The 15,092-nt window shown below is 43.6% G+C and overlaps 1 protein-coding gene across 2 annotated transcripts in view; it reads right to left on the reverse strand.

Moving 5' to 3' along the window:
* Positions 1-15,092, reverse strand: part of ttc7b (tetratricopeptide repeat domain 7B) — a 477,499-nt gene that overhangs the window by 352,821 nt on the left and 109,586 nt on the right. For both annotated transcript variants that reach the window (XM_063045085.1, XM_063045092.1), the window contains exon 4: positions 7,565-7,698. In XM_063045085.1, the coding sequence (XP_062901155.1) occupies positions 7,565-7,698 (134 nt within the window). The remainder of the gene's footprint in view (positions 1-7,564; positions 7,699-15,092) is intronic.

A 15,092-nucleotide genomic window follows, 5' to 3' on the forward strand; every position in this document is an offset into this window, starting at 1 on the left:
GCCTCATCCAGACAGCAGACGTGGCACAGATAGAGGAATTGAGAGAAGGAGATGGCCCAAGTAACAGCATAGGAAGAGGTATAGTCCAGGTAGTTGTGAGAGTCGGTGGGTTTATAAGCTGTCTCCAGAGATATAGACAGAGATCGAGAAAGGGGAGGGAGGAGTCGGAAATGGTTATAAAAATATCAGTAATGTAATCCTCACATTCCATTCAGGATTCCCTATTACCCGCACTGGAGACATTGTCTGACCTTCCCCAGCAGAGAGATATGGCGGGGAGGCAGGTGGTTAGCATATTTGCACCTCATTGCTGTAGGAAGGGGGTCATTCAACTTGCATCCCTCTTCCCTGCAAATAGAGTATGAATGACTTGAATGCAGAGGAATGTGAGGAGTGGCCACACACATCTGTGTGTGTGTGTGTGTGTGTGTGTGTGTGTGTGTGTGTGTGTGCGCGCTTGTGTATTTATGAGAGGATTTTGTCTTTAAGAAACTCTGAATGTGTTGGGCCCTGCACAGGTGCTTTTTCCTTCTCAGATGTTCTCTGATAAGTGTGTTATTTCTCTGTGAGAAATTAACTGTCTATTTTGAGCTTCTGCAGTTTCATACCAAGTTTTAAAGAGGAGGAGTACAGGCTGGGTTTTATGTTTTGTGTTGTAATCTGTTACTTTGTTTCATATATTTGTTTAGTCAGTTAATTTGTTTCTTGTTTTTTAAAATCTGTTTTACATTTATTGTGTCTTAATTTGTTACTTTGTTACTTATTTCCCCATGCAATTGGTTTTAGGGATGAATCACATTTCATATTGGCCATATAAAATTTGAGTTGATGGGGTAGAAATTTTGGCAACTTTATTCCCTCGGATATTTCAGAGGGACATAAGCATTTGGGGAGCAATTCCAGTGGGGTTATTATGTGTTTTCTAAAGACCCAGGAGCAAGTGCACTTATATCTCCCTGCATTACAGAATGGCAAAGTGGTGGATGCTGACTTGTGGTGGGAGATCCTGTGATACATTCTTAGGGATGTGTTTGAATGTCCACATCGGACCAACGCGTCAGATTGCTGATTTGGTATGAGGACTTCTTACTATATTGCTGAAGGGATGCCACCGATATTGATCCTTTTGACAAGGGAAAAGACTGTTGGGGGAAATTATCTGGCTTTTTGGGTTTTGGCATTCCATTTTGGGGGAGCTCAAAGGGGGTAGTCTATTCAAGCCAACCTCAACCCAGAGTATGGTAACAGCCTTAAGGGACTTGAGCCTCAATAGCCACTGTGGAGCAAGTGCCTTAACAGCTGGTATTACCCTACATACCATTTGTTTAACTGGAAGGTACTGACTCTTAAAGTGATTTCCCCACCTGACAGAGTGTTGGTGTAGGTGGTATGTTGATTGAAGGTGCAAGGTAGATGGCAAGTGTGAGCAGGAACAGTCTCCTGAGGTGGCTGTGCCTATGCCAAATGGTGTTGTGAAGGTGGGCACTCTCTGGGTGCTGAATGGAACTTACTGGACATGCAGTTCCTAGACTTACCCATGGTTCCCACACAGTGGCCTGACTGTATCAGGAACTGATTTCGACGGCCTTAGATTACCTGCTCACAAAGGAAGGTGGCACTTGTACTTTACTGGTTAAAAATGCTGCACCTACATTCCTGATGGGTAGCTGAACATCACTCACTTGGTTGATCACATCTGAGAGTCAGTGTATAAGATTAAGTGGGGGACCATCTCATTAGCTATTACACTCTGGGGTGGGGCTGGTGGACCACTGTAGCATACAGGGTGACTACTGGGTTTCCAGTATTGGCTATTGTATTCCTGTGTTTTATATGTAACTTAGGGAGTTCATGGGAGTCATACTCGTCTGAGGGTTAGATCATCACGTTCGCAACTTTCAAGAGGTGGAGGGTCCTGTGGGGGCCGTGGTTTATTCTGGTCATCAAAAGTTGTTTTGTCGTGACTGGTTAGTTTAGAAACTGCAGCTCCTTTTCCCATTAGTTAGTTGCTTGGAGTCCAGTTTCAGATATTCCTAGTATGAAATAGCACATGAAAGGGACTTGCTCTCCCTTCCTTTGCTTAAGGCAAGCGATGTACATAACCATTGTGAAGGTATGCTTTGTGTGCGCTTTTAACTAAGTAGGTTTCTGTAACTTGGGGAACATGACTGTTTGGTCAAATTTTTACTATTTGTAAATAACTGATTAATATACTTATTGGCGGTCAGTGTTTTCTGTCTCGCGGGCCAGACCCACAAACCTGATTCAACAATACAATCCCACTCTACCATGTGCAGGAAAAGTTATTATCCTTCAAACACCAGCTTCCTGAACCAATATGGATAACTTCATTTATCTTAATGAACAACCTACTAACTTCACAACCTATAGACACACTTTCAAGGAGTCTGCAACTTACATTTTCAGTATCATTTATTTATTTTACACAATTTGTCTTCTTTTGCAAATTGATTGTCATTCTTTGTTTATACATAGTCTTTTTTATAAATCTTATTGTATTTCTTTATTTTCCTATAAGTGCCTCCAAGAAAATGAATCATAAGTTGGTATATGGTGATATATATGTACTTTGATAATGAATTTATTTTGACTTCTGACTTTGAACAGTGGGCATCATGCCAAGAGCACAATCTTATTACAGTGCACACTGTTTCACTGAATCACAGTGAAATAGGGACTCCAGGGTCATTCTCCTTGCTGAGGAGCATGAATAAATAAGGGAAGTGCTCAATATCTTAAATGGGGAGTAGCACTTGAGAGAAATTGTTAAATCCTTTCAAACAGCTTACACAACAATAGTGAATGAAATGGTTCCCTCAAGCTTTAGAGACCCAATAGTTGTTTGAAGCATCAAGGCGTTCTTTTATTCCCATATGATTTTCCTTTAGATTACTTCTCCCTTCATTTCAATGGATTGAGTTACACAAAGGGATATATGAACAAGTGACCAAAGCTATATCTATGAGTTTCACGGTGAAAAGGGGTTAAAGAGAGGCAAAATATGGAGAGATTTAGATACGGGTTTTCAGAATTTATGGCCACGGCTTTGATACTATTGAATCTGCAATATAGCTGATAACTCATTCCATATATAACCACAAGAGATTCTGCAGATGCTGCAAATGCAGAGCAACACCCACAAAATCCTGGAGGAACTCAGCAGGTCATAGGTAGGAAAAGGGAGTCAGCCTTCTACCTAACTCCCTATATTTTCTGAAGAGATGATTTGGCAGATCAATACACATAAAATGCTGGAGGAACTCAGCAAGTCAGGTAGCATCGATGTAAATGAATAAACTATTGACATTTTGGGCTCAGACCCTTCTTCAGGACGGGAAAGGAAGGGGGAAAACACCAAAATAAGAAGATGGGAGGATAGCTAGAAAGTGATAGGTGAAGCTAGGTGAGTAGGAAAGATAATGGATTGAAAATGGATACGTGGCTGAGCAATTTGTGCAGGATGCAGGATTTCAGGTTTAGAGTCATAGAAAAGTACTGCACATAAACAGGCTCTTTAACCCATCTAGTCTGTGCTAAACCATTTCTGGATCATTAAGATCTCTTTTGGGGAAGGTATGACCTGTACAAAAAGAATGGGTTGCACCTAAACCCAAGGGGGTCCAACATCCTTGTGGGCAGGTTTGCAAGAGCTATTGGGGATTGTGGACTTCTGGTGAGGCACGAGGCAAGATGGCAGCACAGCACTGAGCATTGACATATAACTCTCCTTTTTCAAGTTCTTTAGGGCTCATAGACGGTCTTATATAAGGTTGAGTTGGAGAAAGATCTAACTAAAGACATGACCTCAAAAAAAGATCCAAATTCAACCAGGAAACAAGATACCAGCAGATGACACCAAGCTAGCGATTCATCCGAGGAAATAGCTATGCTAATTAAGCAAACAATGGCAACGGAGATGGAATCGCTGCAAGAAAAGGTAGCCCACATGCTAAAGGAGTCGCTGGAAAAGTCTCTCAACCCCATACAGAAGCATATGGCAGAGAATGGCAACATTCTCTGGTCATTAAAGGAGCAAGCGGACATTCATGCTAAAAAATTTAGCACAGTCTTCAACAGTCTTCAAGGGATTAAAAGTAACATTAGCAAATATGCAGATGACACAAAGCTGGGTGGCAGTGTGAAATGTGAGGAGGATGTTATGAGAATGCAGGGTGACTTGGACAGGTTGGGTGAGTGGGCAGATGCATGGCAGATGCAAGTTAATGTGGATAAATGTGAGGTTATCCACTTTGGTGGTAAGAACAGGAAGGCAGATTACTATCTGAATGGTGTCAAGTTAGGAAAAGGGGAAGTACAATGAGATCTAGGTGTCCTTGTTCATCAGTCACTGAAAGTAAGCATGCAGGTACAGCAGGCAGTGAAGAAAGCTAAAGGCATGCTGGCCTTCATAACAAGGGGAATTGAGTATAGGAGCAAAGAGGTCCTTCTGCAGTTGTACAGGGTTCTGGTGAGACCACACCTGGAGTATTGTGTACAGTTTTGGTCTCCAAATTTGAAGAAGGACATTCCAGCTATTGAGGTAGTGTAGCTTAGGTTCATGAGGTTAATTCCCGGGATGGCAGGACTGTCATATGTTGAAAGATTGGAGCGACTGGGCTTGTATATACTGGAATTTAGAAGGATGAGAGGGGTTCTGATTGAAACATATAAGATTATTAAGGGATTGGACATGTTAGAGGCAGGAAACATGTTCCCGCTGATGGGTGAGTCCAGAACCAGAGGCCACAGTTTAAGAATATGGGGTAGACAATTTAGAACGGAGTTGAGGAAAAACTTTTTCACACAGAGGGTTGTGGTTCTGTGGGATGCTCTGCCTCAGAAGGCAGTGGAGGCCAATTCTCTGGATTCTTTCAAAAAAGAGTTAGATAGAGCTCTTAAAGATAGCGGAGTGATGGAATATGGGGAGAAGGCAGGAAAAGGGTACTGATTGTGGATGATCAGCCATGATCACAGTGAATGGTGGTGCTGGCTTGAAGGGCTGAATGGGCTACTCCTGCACCTATTGTCTATTGTCTAAGATAGACAACATTCAGGTTTGCTTACGCAAGAATGAGCAAGTTACTAACTCCTGTCTCGCGGAGGTGACTAAGATATGGAAGAAGCTAAACGACTTGGAGGACAGATCCAGGAGAAACAATGTGCGGCTGGTCAATTTACCGAAAGGCGCTGAGGGCGACGATCCAAGAGGTTACCTCCAGGAGATGCTGCTTAATTGGATTCCAGCGCTCAAGAATTCCCACAGCACTCCACTGGAGATTGATAGAGCACATAGGATCTTTTCCAACAACACCTCAAGACCGCGGACCATGGTTTTTAGGCTTCTACGGTACACTGACCAGCAGGCTATCCTGGAGGGCGCGAGGAAAGCCAAACCTACTCTCCCTGACGGCACCCAGCTGCATTTCTTCGCTGACTACGGCCCCGGCACGACGCAGGAATGGCAGGGATACAAGGAGATCCGTGCTAAGCTTTGACAGAAGGAGATCGACTCATTCCTCATATACCCGGCGGTTTTGAGAGTGAATATCAAGGGCATGAAGATGTCATTTAACTCGGCAGAGGAAGCGAAAGAAGCTCTGAAAACATCGGTGCTGGGAGATATGGAAGAAGACCCTGGGCAAAGTCCACACGCCCCTCGGGAGGAGATGGAACTGCATTAAGAGCTCAGACCAGCCTGTATGCGCAATCTGACAGGCACGGGCAAGTTAACGTCCTCGGTGTGAAGTTTTCTGGTTATTCTTTTATTGGAAAGTTATTCATTCCACTTGTATTTAGTTAATTAAGGGGCCAATTTGACTCTGAGCATTGCAGGTCAGGGTTTTAAGGTTAACTTGTTAGTACAAGGATAACATGGTAAGGTGATATAAGTCCGCCTAGATTTATACTTTTTATCTTTTACTTTCTACGGTGATATTCAATATACCCAAATGTCATACTTTATCAAGAATGAAGTTGAAAAACAGCAGTTTGTTCTGAATAACTTTAGTCGTACATGTTCATTTCGGGTTATGTCTCCAGTAGACTTGTCCCTACACCTCCTCTCTTGCCACCATTCAGGGCCCCAAATAGTCCTTCCAGGTGAGGCAACACTTCACTTGCGAATCTGTTGGGGTCATCTATTGCATCCGGTGCTCCCGGTGCGGCCTCCTCTACATCGGTGAAACCCGACGCAGATGGGAGACCGCTTCGTTGAGCACCTCCACTCCGTCCGCCACAACAGACAGGATCTCCCGGTAGCCACCCACATCAACTCTGCTTCCCATTCCCATTCAGATATGTCCATACATGACCTCCTCTACTGCCACGATGAGGCTAAACTCAGGTTGGAGGAGCAACACCTCGTATACTGTCTAGGTAGTCTCCAGCCCCTTGGTATGAACATAGAATTCTCCAACTTCCAGTAATTCCCTCCCCCTCCCTCATAGTTCCGCCTCCTTCTACTACTGCGCATTGTTCTCCTGCCAATCACCTCCCTGCTTCCCCTCCCCCACCCCTTTGTCTTTCAAATTACTGTTTTTTTCAACTACCAGCATTCTTCAAACCCTCCCCAAAGTTCTTCCTTCAGTCCTGACGAAGGGTTTCGGCCCAAAACATCGACTAATCTTTTCAACTGATGCTGACTAATCTTTTCAACTGATGCTGACTGACCTGCTGAGTTCCTCCAGCGCATTGTGAGTGTTCCTTTGACAACAGCATCTGTAGATTATTTTGTGTTTGTGAGCCTAATTTTATTTCTATCTTCCACAACGATCAAAGAGATTGTTGAATGGTAGTGGGGTGACCCCCAGTGACCTTCTCGGTGGTTTTTAGTACCTTCTATAAGGTCTCGTGATCTGATGCCCTGCAGCTTCCATACCACACAATTATGCAGCCAGATAGGAAACTCTCGAAGGTGCTCTTGTGGCAAGTTATTAGAATGGAGGTGCAGAGCCTTGCAAAGATACATAACATAAATAACATGATGACCATCGCAATGGACAGCTAAATGGCAGCTGGTTGGAACATTCAAAGTGATTGATTAGACTGAGCAAAGTGCAGTTTTAGAAAATACTGATACAAGGACTATGGGGGGCAGTGATCAAATTTCACAGAGAATTTAAGAAGCATTTAAATAAAGATTGTAAAGATCTAATGATTATCTTTATCTCTCACATATACATTGAAACATCGAAACATACAGTGAAATGCATTGTTTGCATCAATGACCAATACATTTGGGATCTTCTAGTCTGGGGGCAGCCCACAAGTGTCGCCATTCATGCCAATGTAGTGGTGCCAACGTAGCATGTCTATAACTCACTAACCCAAATTTGTATGTCTTTTTGGAACGTGGGAGGAAACTGGAGCACCTGGAGAAAACTCATACAGTGATGAAGAGAATGTACTCACTCCTTACAAACAGTCATGGAAATTGAACCCTGACCGCTAGCGCTATAAGTATTGTGTTAACCACTATGCTACCATGCCACCTCGCAATTAATTGCATGCATTTTATCAGAAATAACAGTAAATTCCTTTTTACCTTTTCGATTTCTTGTAAATAAAGCAGCGCTATGTCACCAGCTTTCTCATAACATGTAATTATTTCTTGTTCGGGATCAAGCTGAAGATCACTTTGTGATGATTCTGATGATAGCAGTTTTTCCAGACACAGGCCTATCGAAAGAAGAGAAAAATGCTTAATCAGATGTGCTAATTTAAAAACTAGACTGAATATGAATCACAATAATTACTGCAAGGTAATGTTGCAGTACTATAAAACTCTGGTTAGACCACACTTGGGATATTGTGTTCATTTCTAGTCACCATACTATAGGAAAGTTATGGAAGTTTTAGAGCAGGGGTTCCAAACCTTATTTATGCCGTGAATCAATACCATTAAGCAAGGGGTCCATGGACTCAGCGCTGGGACCCCTTACTTTAGCACAGAGGAGATTTACCAGGATGCTCCCTGGACTAGAGTGCATGCCTTATGAAGAGAGGATGAGTGAACTAGGGTTTTTCTCTTTGGAGCAAAGGTTGAGAGTGATTTGGTAGAAGTGTACAAGATGAGGAGAGGCATTGATTGAGTGGACAGCCAGAGATCTTCCTCCCCCAGGCTGGAAATGGCAAATACAAAGGGACATAATTTTAATGTGATTGGGGGAAAGAGAAGGGGGATGTCGGAGAGTGTGGGTATGTGGAACTCCCTGCCAGAGGTGGTGTCACAGGCACAAACATTAGGGGCATTTAAGAAACTCTTACATTGGCACATGAATGATAGAAAAATGGAGGAATATTAGGAGGAAAGGATTACATTGACCTTAGAGTAGGTTAAAAGTTCAGCACAACATTGTGGGCCGAAGGGCCTGTATATACGGTCTATGTTCAATGCACACCATAAATTCAATGCCATGACCCAAGATTTGATTGTTAACATGTAGTGCTCACAGTAACACAAGTTATGATCGTTGTCAGACATGGTGCTTAACTAATGAACATGGCGTGGCTGCACATTGTTAACAACAACCATTTATCAGCTTTATCATCGAAAATATATCCCATTTCTTCAACAATGTTCAGAAGAAAATGAGCACTAAGCCAGATGGAAAATATGAGTAAGGTTAAAGGAAATATACAGCTTCTTACATCTCTTTTTCAGGACATACTAAAAATTAAGCTGACCAACAGATCACCATCAGTAAATATGGGCAACAGTAAGTATGGACCCAGATAAGTGTGAAGTGGTTCATTCTGGTAGGTCAAATATGATGGGAGAATATAGTATTAATGGTAAGACTCTTGGCAATGTGGAGGATCAGAGGGATCTGGGGGTCTGAGTCCATAGGACACTCAAAGCTGCTACACAGGTTGACTCTGTAGTTAAGAAGGCATACAGTACATTGGGCTTCATCAATCGCGGGATTGAGTTTAAGAGCCGAGAGGTAATGTTGCAGCTATATGGGATCCTGGTCAGACCCCACTTGGAGTACTGTGCTCATTTCTGGCCGCCTCACTACAGGAAGGACGTGGAAAACACAAAAAGGGTGCAGAGAAGATTTACAAGGATGTTGCCTGGATTGGGGAGCATGCCTTATGAGAATAGGTTGAGTGAACTCGGCCTTTTCTCCTTGGAGCAACGGAGGATGAGAGGTGACCTCATAGAGGTGTACAAGATATTGAAAGGCATTGATCGTGTGGATAGTCAGAGGTTTTTCCCCAGGGCTGAAATGGCTGGCATGAGAGGGCATAGTTTTAAAGTGCTTGGAAATAAGTACAGAGGTCAGGGGTAAGTTTTTTACACAGAGAACGGTGAGTGCGTGGAATGGGCTGCCGGTGACAGTGTTGGAGGCGGATACGATAAGGTCTTTTAAGAGACTCCTGGATGGCTACATGGAGCTTAGAAAAATACAGGGCTATGGGTAAAGCCTAGGTAGTTCTAAGGTAGGGACATGTTCGGCACAGCTTTGTGGGCGGAAGGGCCTGTATTGTGCTGTAGGTTTTCTATGTTTCTAATATCTCTGTCATGATTATCCTCAGCACTGGTGTTCCATAAGGTAATGTCCTTAACCCTGTACTCTACTTCCTATACACTTATGGATAGATCTGCCCTATCTACAAGTTTGCAGCTGATGTTACTGTTGTAGGCCATATCTCAAATAATGATGAATCAGAGTACAGGAAGGAGATAGAAAGTCTAATGACATGGGGTCATGATGACAACTTTTCCCTCCATGTCAGTAAAGTGGAAGAGTTGGCTTTGACTTCAGGAAGAGGGGCAGTGCACAGGCTCCTGTCCACATCAGTGGTGCTGTAGTCAAGAGGGTTAACAGATTCTTGTTCCTAAAGTGTACATCACCCGAGCATGACCCGGTCTAACCATGTTGACACCATGACCAAAGAAGTTCCCCAGCTTCCTCAAGAATCTAAAAGGATCTGGCAACCCCTTTGACTGTTACCAATTTTATAGATACACCATAGAAAGTATCCTATCTGGATGCATTCTGGCTTAGTATGGCTCTGCACGTGACCTTAAGAAACTGCAAAGCTGTGGACACAACTCAGCACATCACGGAAACCAGCCTCCTCTCTAAGGGTTCTGTCTATACTTCTTGTAAAACAGCCCATAATAATAAAAGACCCACCCAATCAGGACATTCTCTCTTCTCCCCTCTGCCATCAGGCAGAAAATACAAAAGCCTGAAAGCACATACAACCAGGCTCAAAGACAGCTTTTATCCCACTGTTATAAGACTACTGAATGGTTCCCTGGTATGACAAGGTGGACTTTGACCTCACAATCTACCTTGATATACTTTGCTCCTTATTGTCTACCTGCAATGTACTTTCTCAGCAACTGCAATACTTTATTCTGCATTCTGGTATTATTTTACCTTGTACAACTTCAATTCACCGTTGTAATGAATTGATCTGTATGAACAATATGCAAGACAATATTTCCTTATGCCTCAGTACATGAGACAATAATAAACCGATTTACTAATTTACTAATTTAAATTACTCTGATTCACAGTCACTATCATAACGTAAAAACTAGCACCAATACACATGTAGCAAACTCCCACAAATAACAAACAACGTGCATATGATTTGAAATATATCGAGCACCTTTACTCCATCCACTGTAACAGATGAGATCTCCCAGTTGCCAACCATTGTAATGCCATATGCCATTCCCACATCGACATGTCTGATCATGACCTTCTCTGCTGGCAAATTGAGACTAGAGAGAGGAACATCACCTCATATTTAGCTTTGGTAGAGCCCAACCTGATGACACGAACACTGATATCTCCAACTTCTGGTAACCACTCTCCGCTCTCCACCTTTTATCCCCTTATCCCACTGGCCTCCATCACCCCTTCTCTTTCCCCTCCCCAGCCCTCTCAACCTGTGTCATCACATATACATTCCTCCCTCTGCTTCTCCTCTGTATGTCCTTCTCTCACTCCATGGTCCGATGACCTTTACTATCATATTCCATCTTCTTCAGCCCTTTGTCATCTTGACCTATCACTTTCCAGCTTCTTCCAGCATTTCCTCTTTCTCCCACCCTCACCAGCCTATCACCCCCCCCCGCCAACTTTCAGCTGGATCCGCCTCTCACCCACCATCTCTTGCTCCACCCCTTTCACCCACCTTTTATGCTCGCTATCTCCCTCTTTCTTTCCAGTCCTGATGAAGGGTTGTGACTAAAAACACCAATTGTCCATTTTCCCTCCGTAGATGCTGCTGACCTGCTGAGTACCTCCAGCATTTTGTGTGTCACTGCAAGTGATTTGAAATGTTTTCAGTCATCTCCTTTACCATCTGCCTATTTTTGTTTAAGCTCCCCCTTACAAGCACCTGTTCAATCAGTTTGATCAATGTTTAGCAATAATATCCCTAACAATAAATTAAACCTTCTTTGCCCCTCAATGCCATATTTCTTTTCGTTCAAAGCTACAGCTAGCTCCATTAAATGACCTGCAAATCAGCTTTCAGTCGCAAGAACTGAGTTTTGTACATTTTTAAAGATTAGCTTTATTTATCATGTGTACGTTGAAACATCGAAACGTACAGTGCAACGTGCCGTTTGCATCAACAATCAACAAAGTCCGAGGATTGTGCTGGGGCAGCCCGCGCCATCACTCTTCCGCTGTCAACATAGCATGCTCATAACTTTCTAATCCGTAGGCCTTTGAAATGTGGGAGGAAACCAGAGTGCCTGGTGGGAACCCACACAGTCACGGTGAGAACAGACAGATGTTTTGACTGACTGTCGTTCATCTTTTCCTTTTCATTTTTCTTTTTCAGTGGTTGGGTAGTGTTACTAAAACTCAGATTACTAAGCAAACCATCTAACACCTCCTCCGACAGCCAGTGTACCCTCAGAGGTTAATTTACCCAGCACTCTGCAGGTATTGGGTGTCCTTGAAAAGAGTCACAGAGTCATAGAACATGACAGCACAGAATCAGGCCCTTTAGCTCCTCTAGTCCACACTCAAATATCAATCTGCCTACTCCCATAGACTGCATCTGGACCATAAACCTTCCACACCCCTCCCATCCATATACCTATCCAAATTTTGTTTAAATGTTGAAATTGTACCCACATTCACCACTTCCACTGGTAGCTCATTCCACACTCTCACCACTCTCTGAGTGAAGACATTCCCCCAATATTCCCCTTAAACATTTCACCTTTCACCTTTAATCCATGACCCCTAGTTGTAGTATCACCCAACTTTAGTAGAAAAATCCTGCTTGTATTTACTGTATCTATATCTTCATAATTTTATATACCTCTATCAAATCGCCCCTCAATTATCTCTGCTCCGGGGAATAAAGTCCAAACCTGCTCAACCTTTCCCTATAACTCAGGTCCTCAAGTCCTTGCAATATCCTTGTTTGCTTGCGTCATACACCTGGCTGCTCTTTTCAGTTACCTGATGAGGTAACCATCGCCTTTGGCCAGGGGCAGATGTCATCAGGTGGTGTCCAACCTTCAAAGAGTGTTTCAACCCTTAACCACTACACTCTCCAGCTGGCGCTTCAGCAATGGTGGCCAAGTCACTGCCAATCTGCTCCTGACTTCTAGCTCAACTCCTCTCACCTGCTCCATATCCAACAAGAGGCTCTTTTTGCTTCCTCCTCTATCCTGTGAGCTGCTTGGTTCTTGCTCTTTTCATCAAGGCCCATGCAGACAGAAACCTCCATGCTGACCTTGCCAGGAAGCCTCTACAGCCGATCTCCACAGGGAATAGCCACTTCTGCCATCTTTCATCCTTGCACTCCTGGACTAAGGATTGGTATTTCGGGGCCTTCCTCCTGTGAGCCTCCTTGCAGCCTTCCTCCCTTGGTACTATGAGCTTCACCAGGATGATTTTCTTGTCTTCGGTGGATGACAGGACAATGTCTGGTTGAAGTGTGATTTGCACCACCTCCGGGTACTGCAGTTCCTCCCCACATCAACCTTCATCTCCCATCACCTGGCAGTTTGCAGCAGATTGGATTTAGGCCTCTTTGATATGACTAACGTGGCTACTTCCTTGATGTAAATGACTGCCTGTTTGCCTTCCTGCCAACTGGTCTCTTTTTACACCCCTCCCGCTCCACAGCAAGACCTTGTCGTTGCACCACTTATACCGTCCTTATGTTAAAGCTGTTTTGCATCCTGACAGTATGTGTGCCAGTGAACCCTGCTGACCAGAAAGCTTGCAGTTAGGGTCCTCTCTCAGCCCCCATTTGTACAGCTGTGATGGTGTAGGGAGAGTGTCCACATTTTATATCTTATTTACATCTTTCCTGTAGGTAGATAACTCAAACTGCACACAATACTCCAAATTAAGCCTCACCAATGTCTTATACAATTTCAAGATAACATCCCAACTCCTGTACTCAATTCAATGATTAATGAAGGCCTTTGTGCCAAAAACTTTAGACCATAAGACCATAAGACAAAGGTGCAGAAGTAGGCCATTCGGCCCATCGAGTCTGCTCCGCCATTTTATCATGAGCTGATCCATTTTATCCTATTTAGTCCCACTGCCCCGCCTTCTCACCATAACCTTTGATGCCCTGGCTACTCAGATACCTATCAATCTCTGCCTTAAAGACACCCAATGACTTGGCCTCCACTGCTGCCTGTGGCAACAAATTCCATAGATTCATCACCCTCTGACTAAAAAAATTTTTTCGCATTTCTGTTCTGAAAGGGCGCCCTTCAATCCTGAAGTCATGCCCTCTCGTACTAGACTCCCCCATCATGGGAAACAACTTTGCCACATCCACTCTGTCCATGCCTTTTAACATTTGAAATGTTTCTATGAGGTCTCCCCTCATTCTTCTAAACTCCAAGGAATACAGTCCAAGAGCGGACAAACGTTCCTCATATGTTAACCCTCTCATTCCCGGAATCATTCTAGTGAATCTTCTCTGTACCCTCTCCAACGTCAGCACATCCTTTCTTAAATAAGGAGACCAAAACTGCCCACAGTACTCCAAGTGAGGTCTCACCAGCGCCTTATAGAGCCTCAACGTCACATCCCTGCTCCTATACTCTATTCCTCTAGAAATGAATGCCAACATTGCATTCGCCTTCTTCACTACTGACTCAACCTGGAGGTTAACTTTAAGGGAATCCTGTACGAGGACTCCCAAGTCCCGTTGCATCTCAGAACTTTGAATTCTTTCCCCATTTAAATAATAGTCTGCCCGTTTATTTTTTCTGCCAAAGTGCATAACCATACACTTTCCAACATTGTACTTCATTTGTCACTTCTCTGCCCATTCTTCCAATCTATCCAAGTCTCTCTGCAGACTCTCCGTTTCCTCAGCACTACCGGCCCCTCCACCTATCTTCGTATCGTCAGCAAACTTAGCCACAAAGCCATCTAATCCATAATCCAAATTGTTGATGTACAATGTAAAAAGAAGCGGCCCCAACACTGATCCCTGTGGAACACCACTGGTAACCGGCAGCCAACCAGAATAGGATCCCTTTATTCCCACTCTCTGTTTCCTGCCAATCAGCCAATGCTCTATCTACGTATGTAACTTTCCTGTAATTCCATGGGCTCTTATCCTGTTAAGTAGCCTCATGTGTGGCACCTTGTCAAAGGCCTTCTGAAAATCCAAATATACAACATCCACTGCATCTCCCTTGTCTAGCCTACTGGTAATTTCCTCAAAAAATTGTAATAGGTTTGTCAGGCAGGATTTTCCTTTAAGGAATCCATGCTGAGTTCTGCCTATCTTGTCATATGCCTCCAGGTACTCTGTAACCTCATCCTTGACAATCGACTCCAACAACTTCCCAACCACCGATGTCAAACTAACAGGTCTATAATTTCCTTTTTGCTTCCTTGCCCACTTCTTAAATAGCGGAGTGACATTTGCAATCTTCCAGCCCTCCGGAACCATGCCAGAATCTATCGACTTTTGAAAGATCATCGGTAATGCCTCCGCAATCTCCACAGCTACTTCCTTCAGAACACGAGGGTGCATTCCATCTGGTCCAGGAGATTTATCGACCTTTAACCTATTCAGCTTCCTGAGTACTTTCTTTA

This window comes from Mobula hypostoma, chromosome 1 (assembly GCF_963921235.1).
Source record: "Mobula hypostoma chromosome 1, sMobHyp1.1, whole genome shotgun sequence".
Taxonomy (NCBI): domain Eukaryota; kingdom Metazoa; phylum Chordata; class Chondrichthyes; order Myliobatiformes; family Myliobatidae; genus Mobula; species Mobula hypostoma.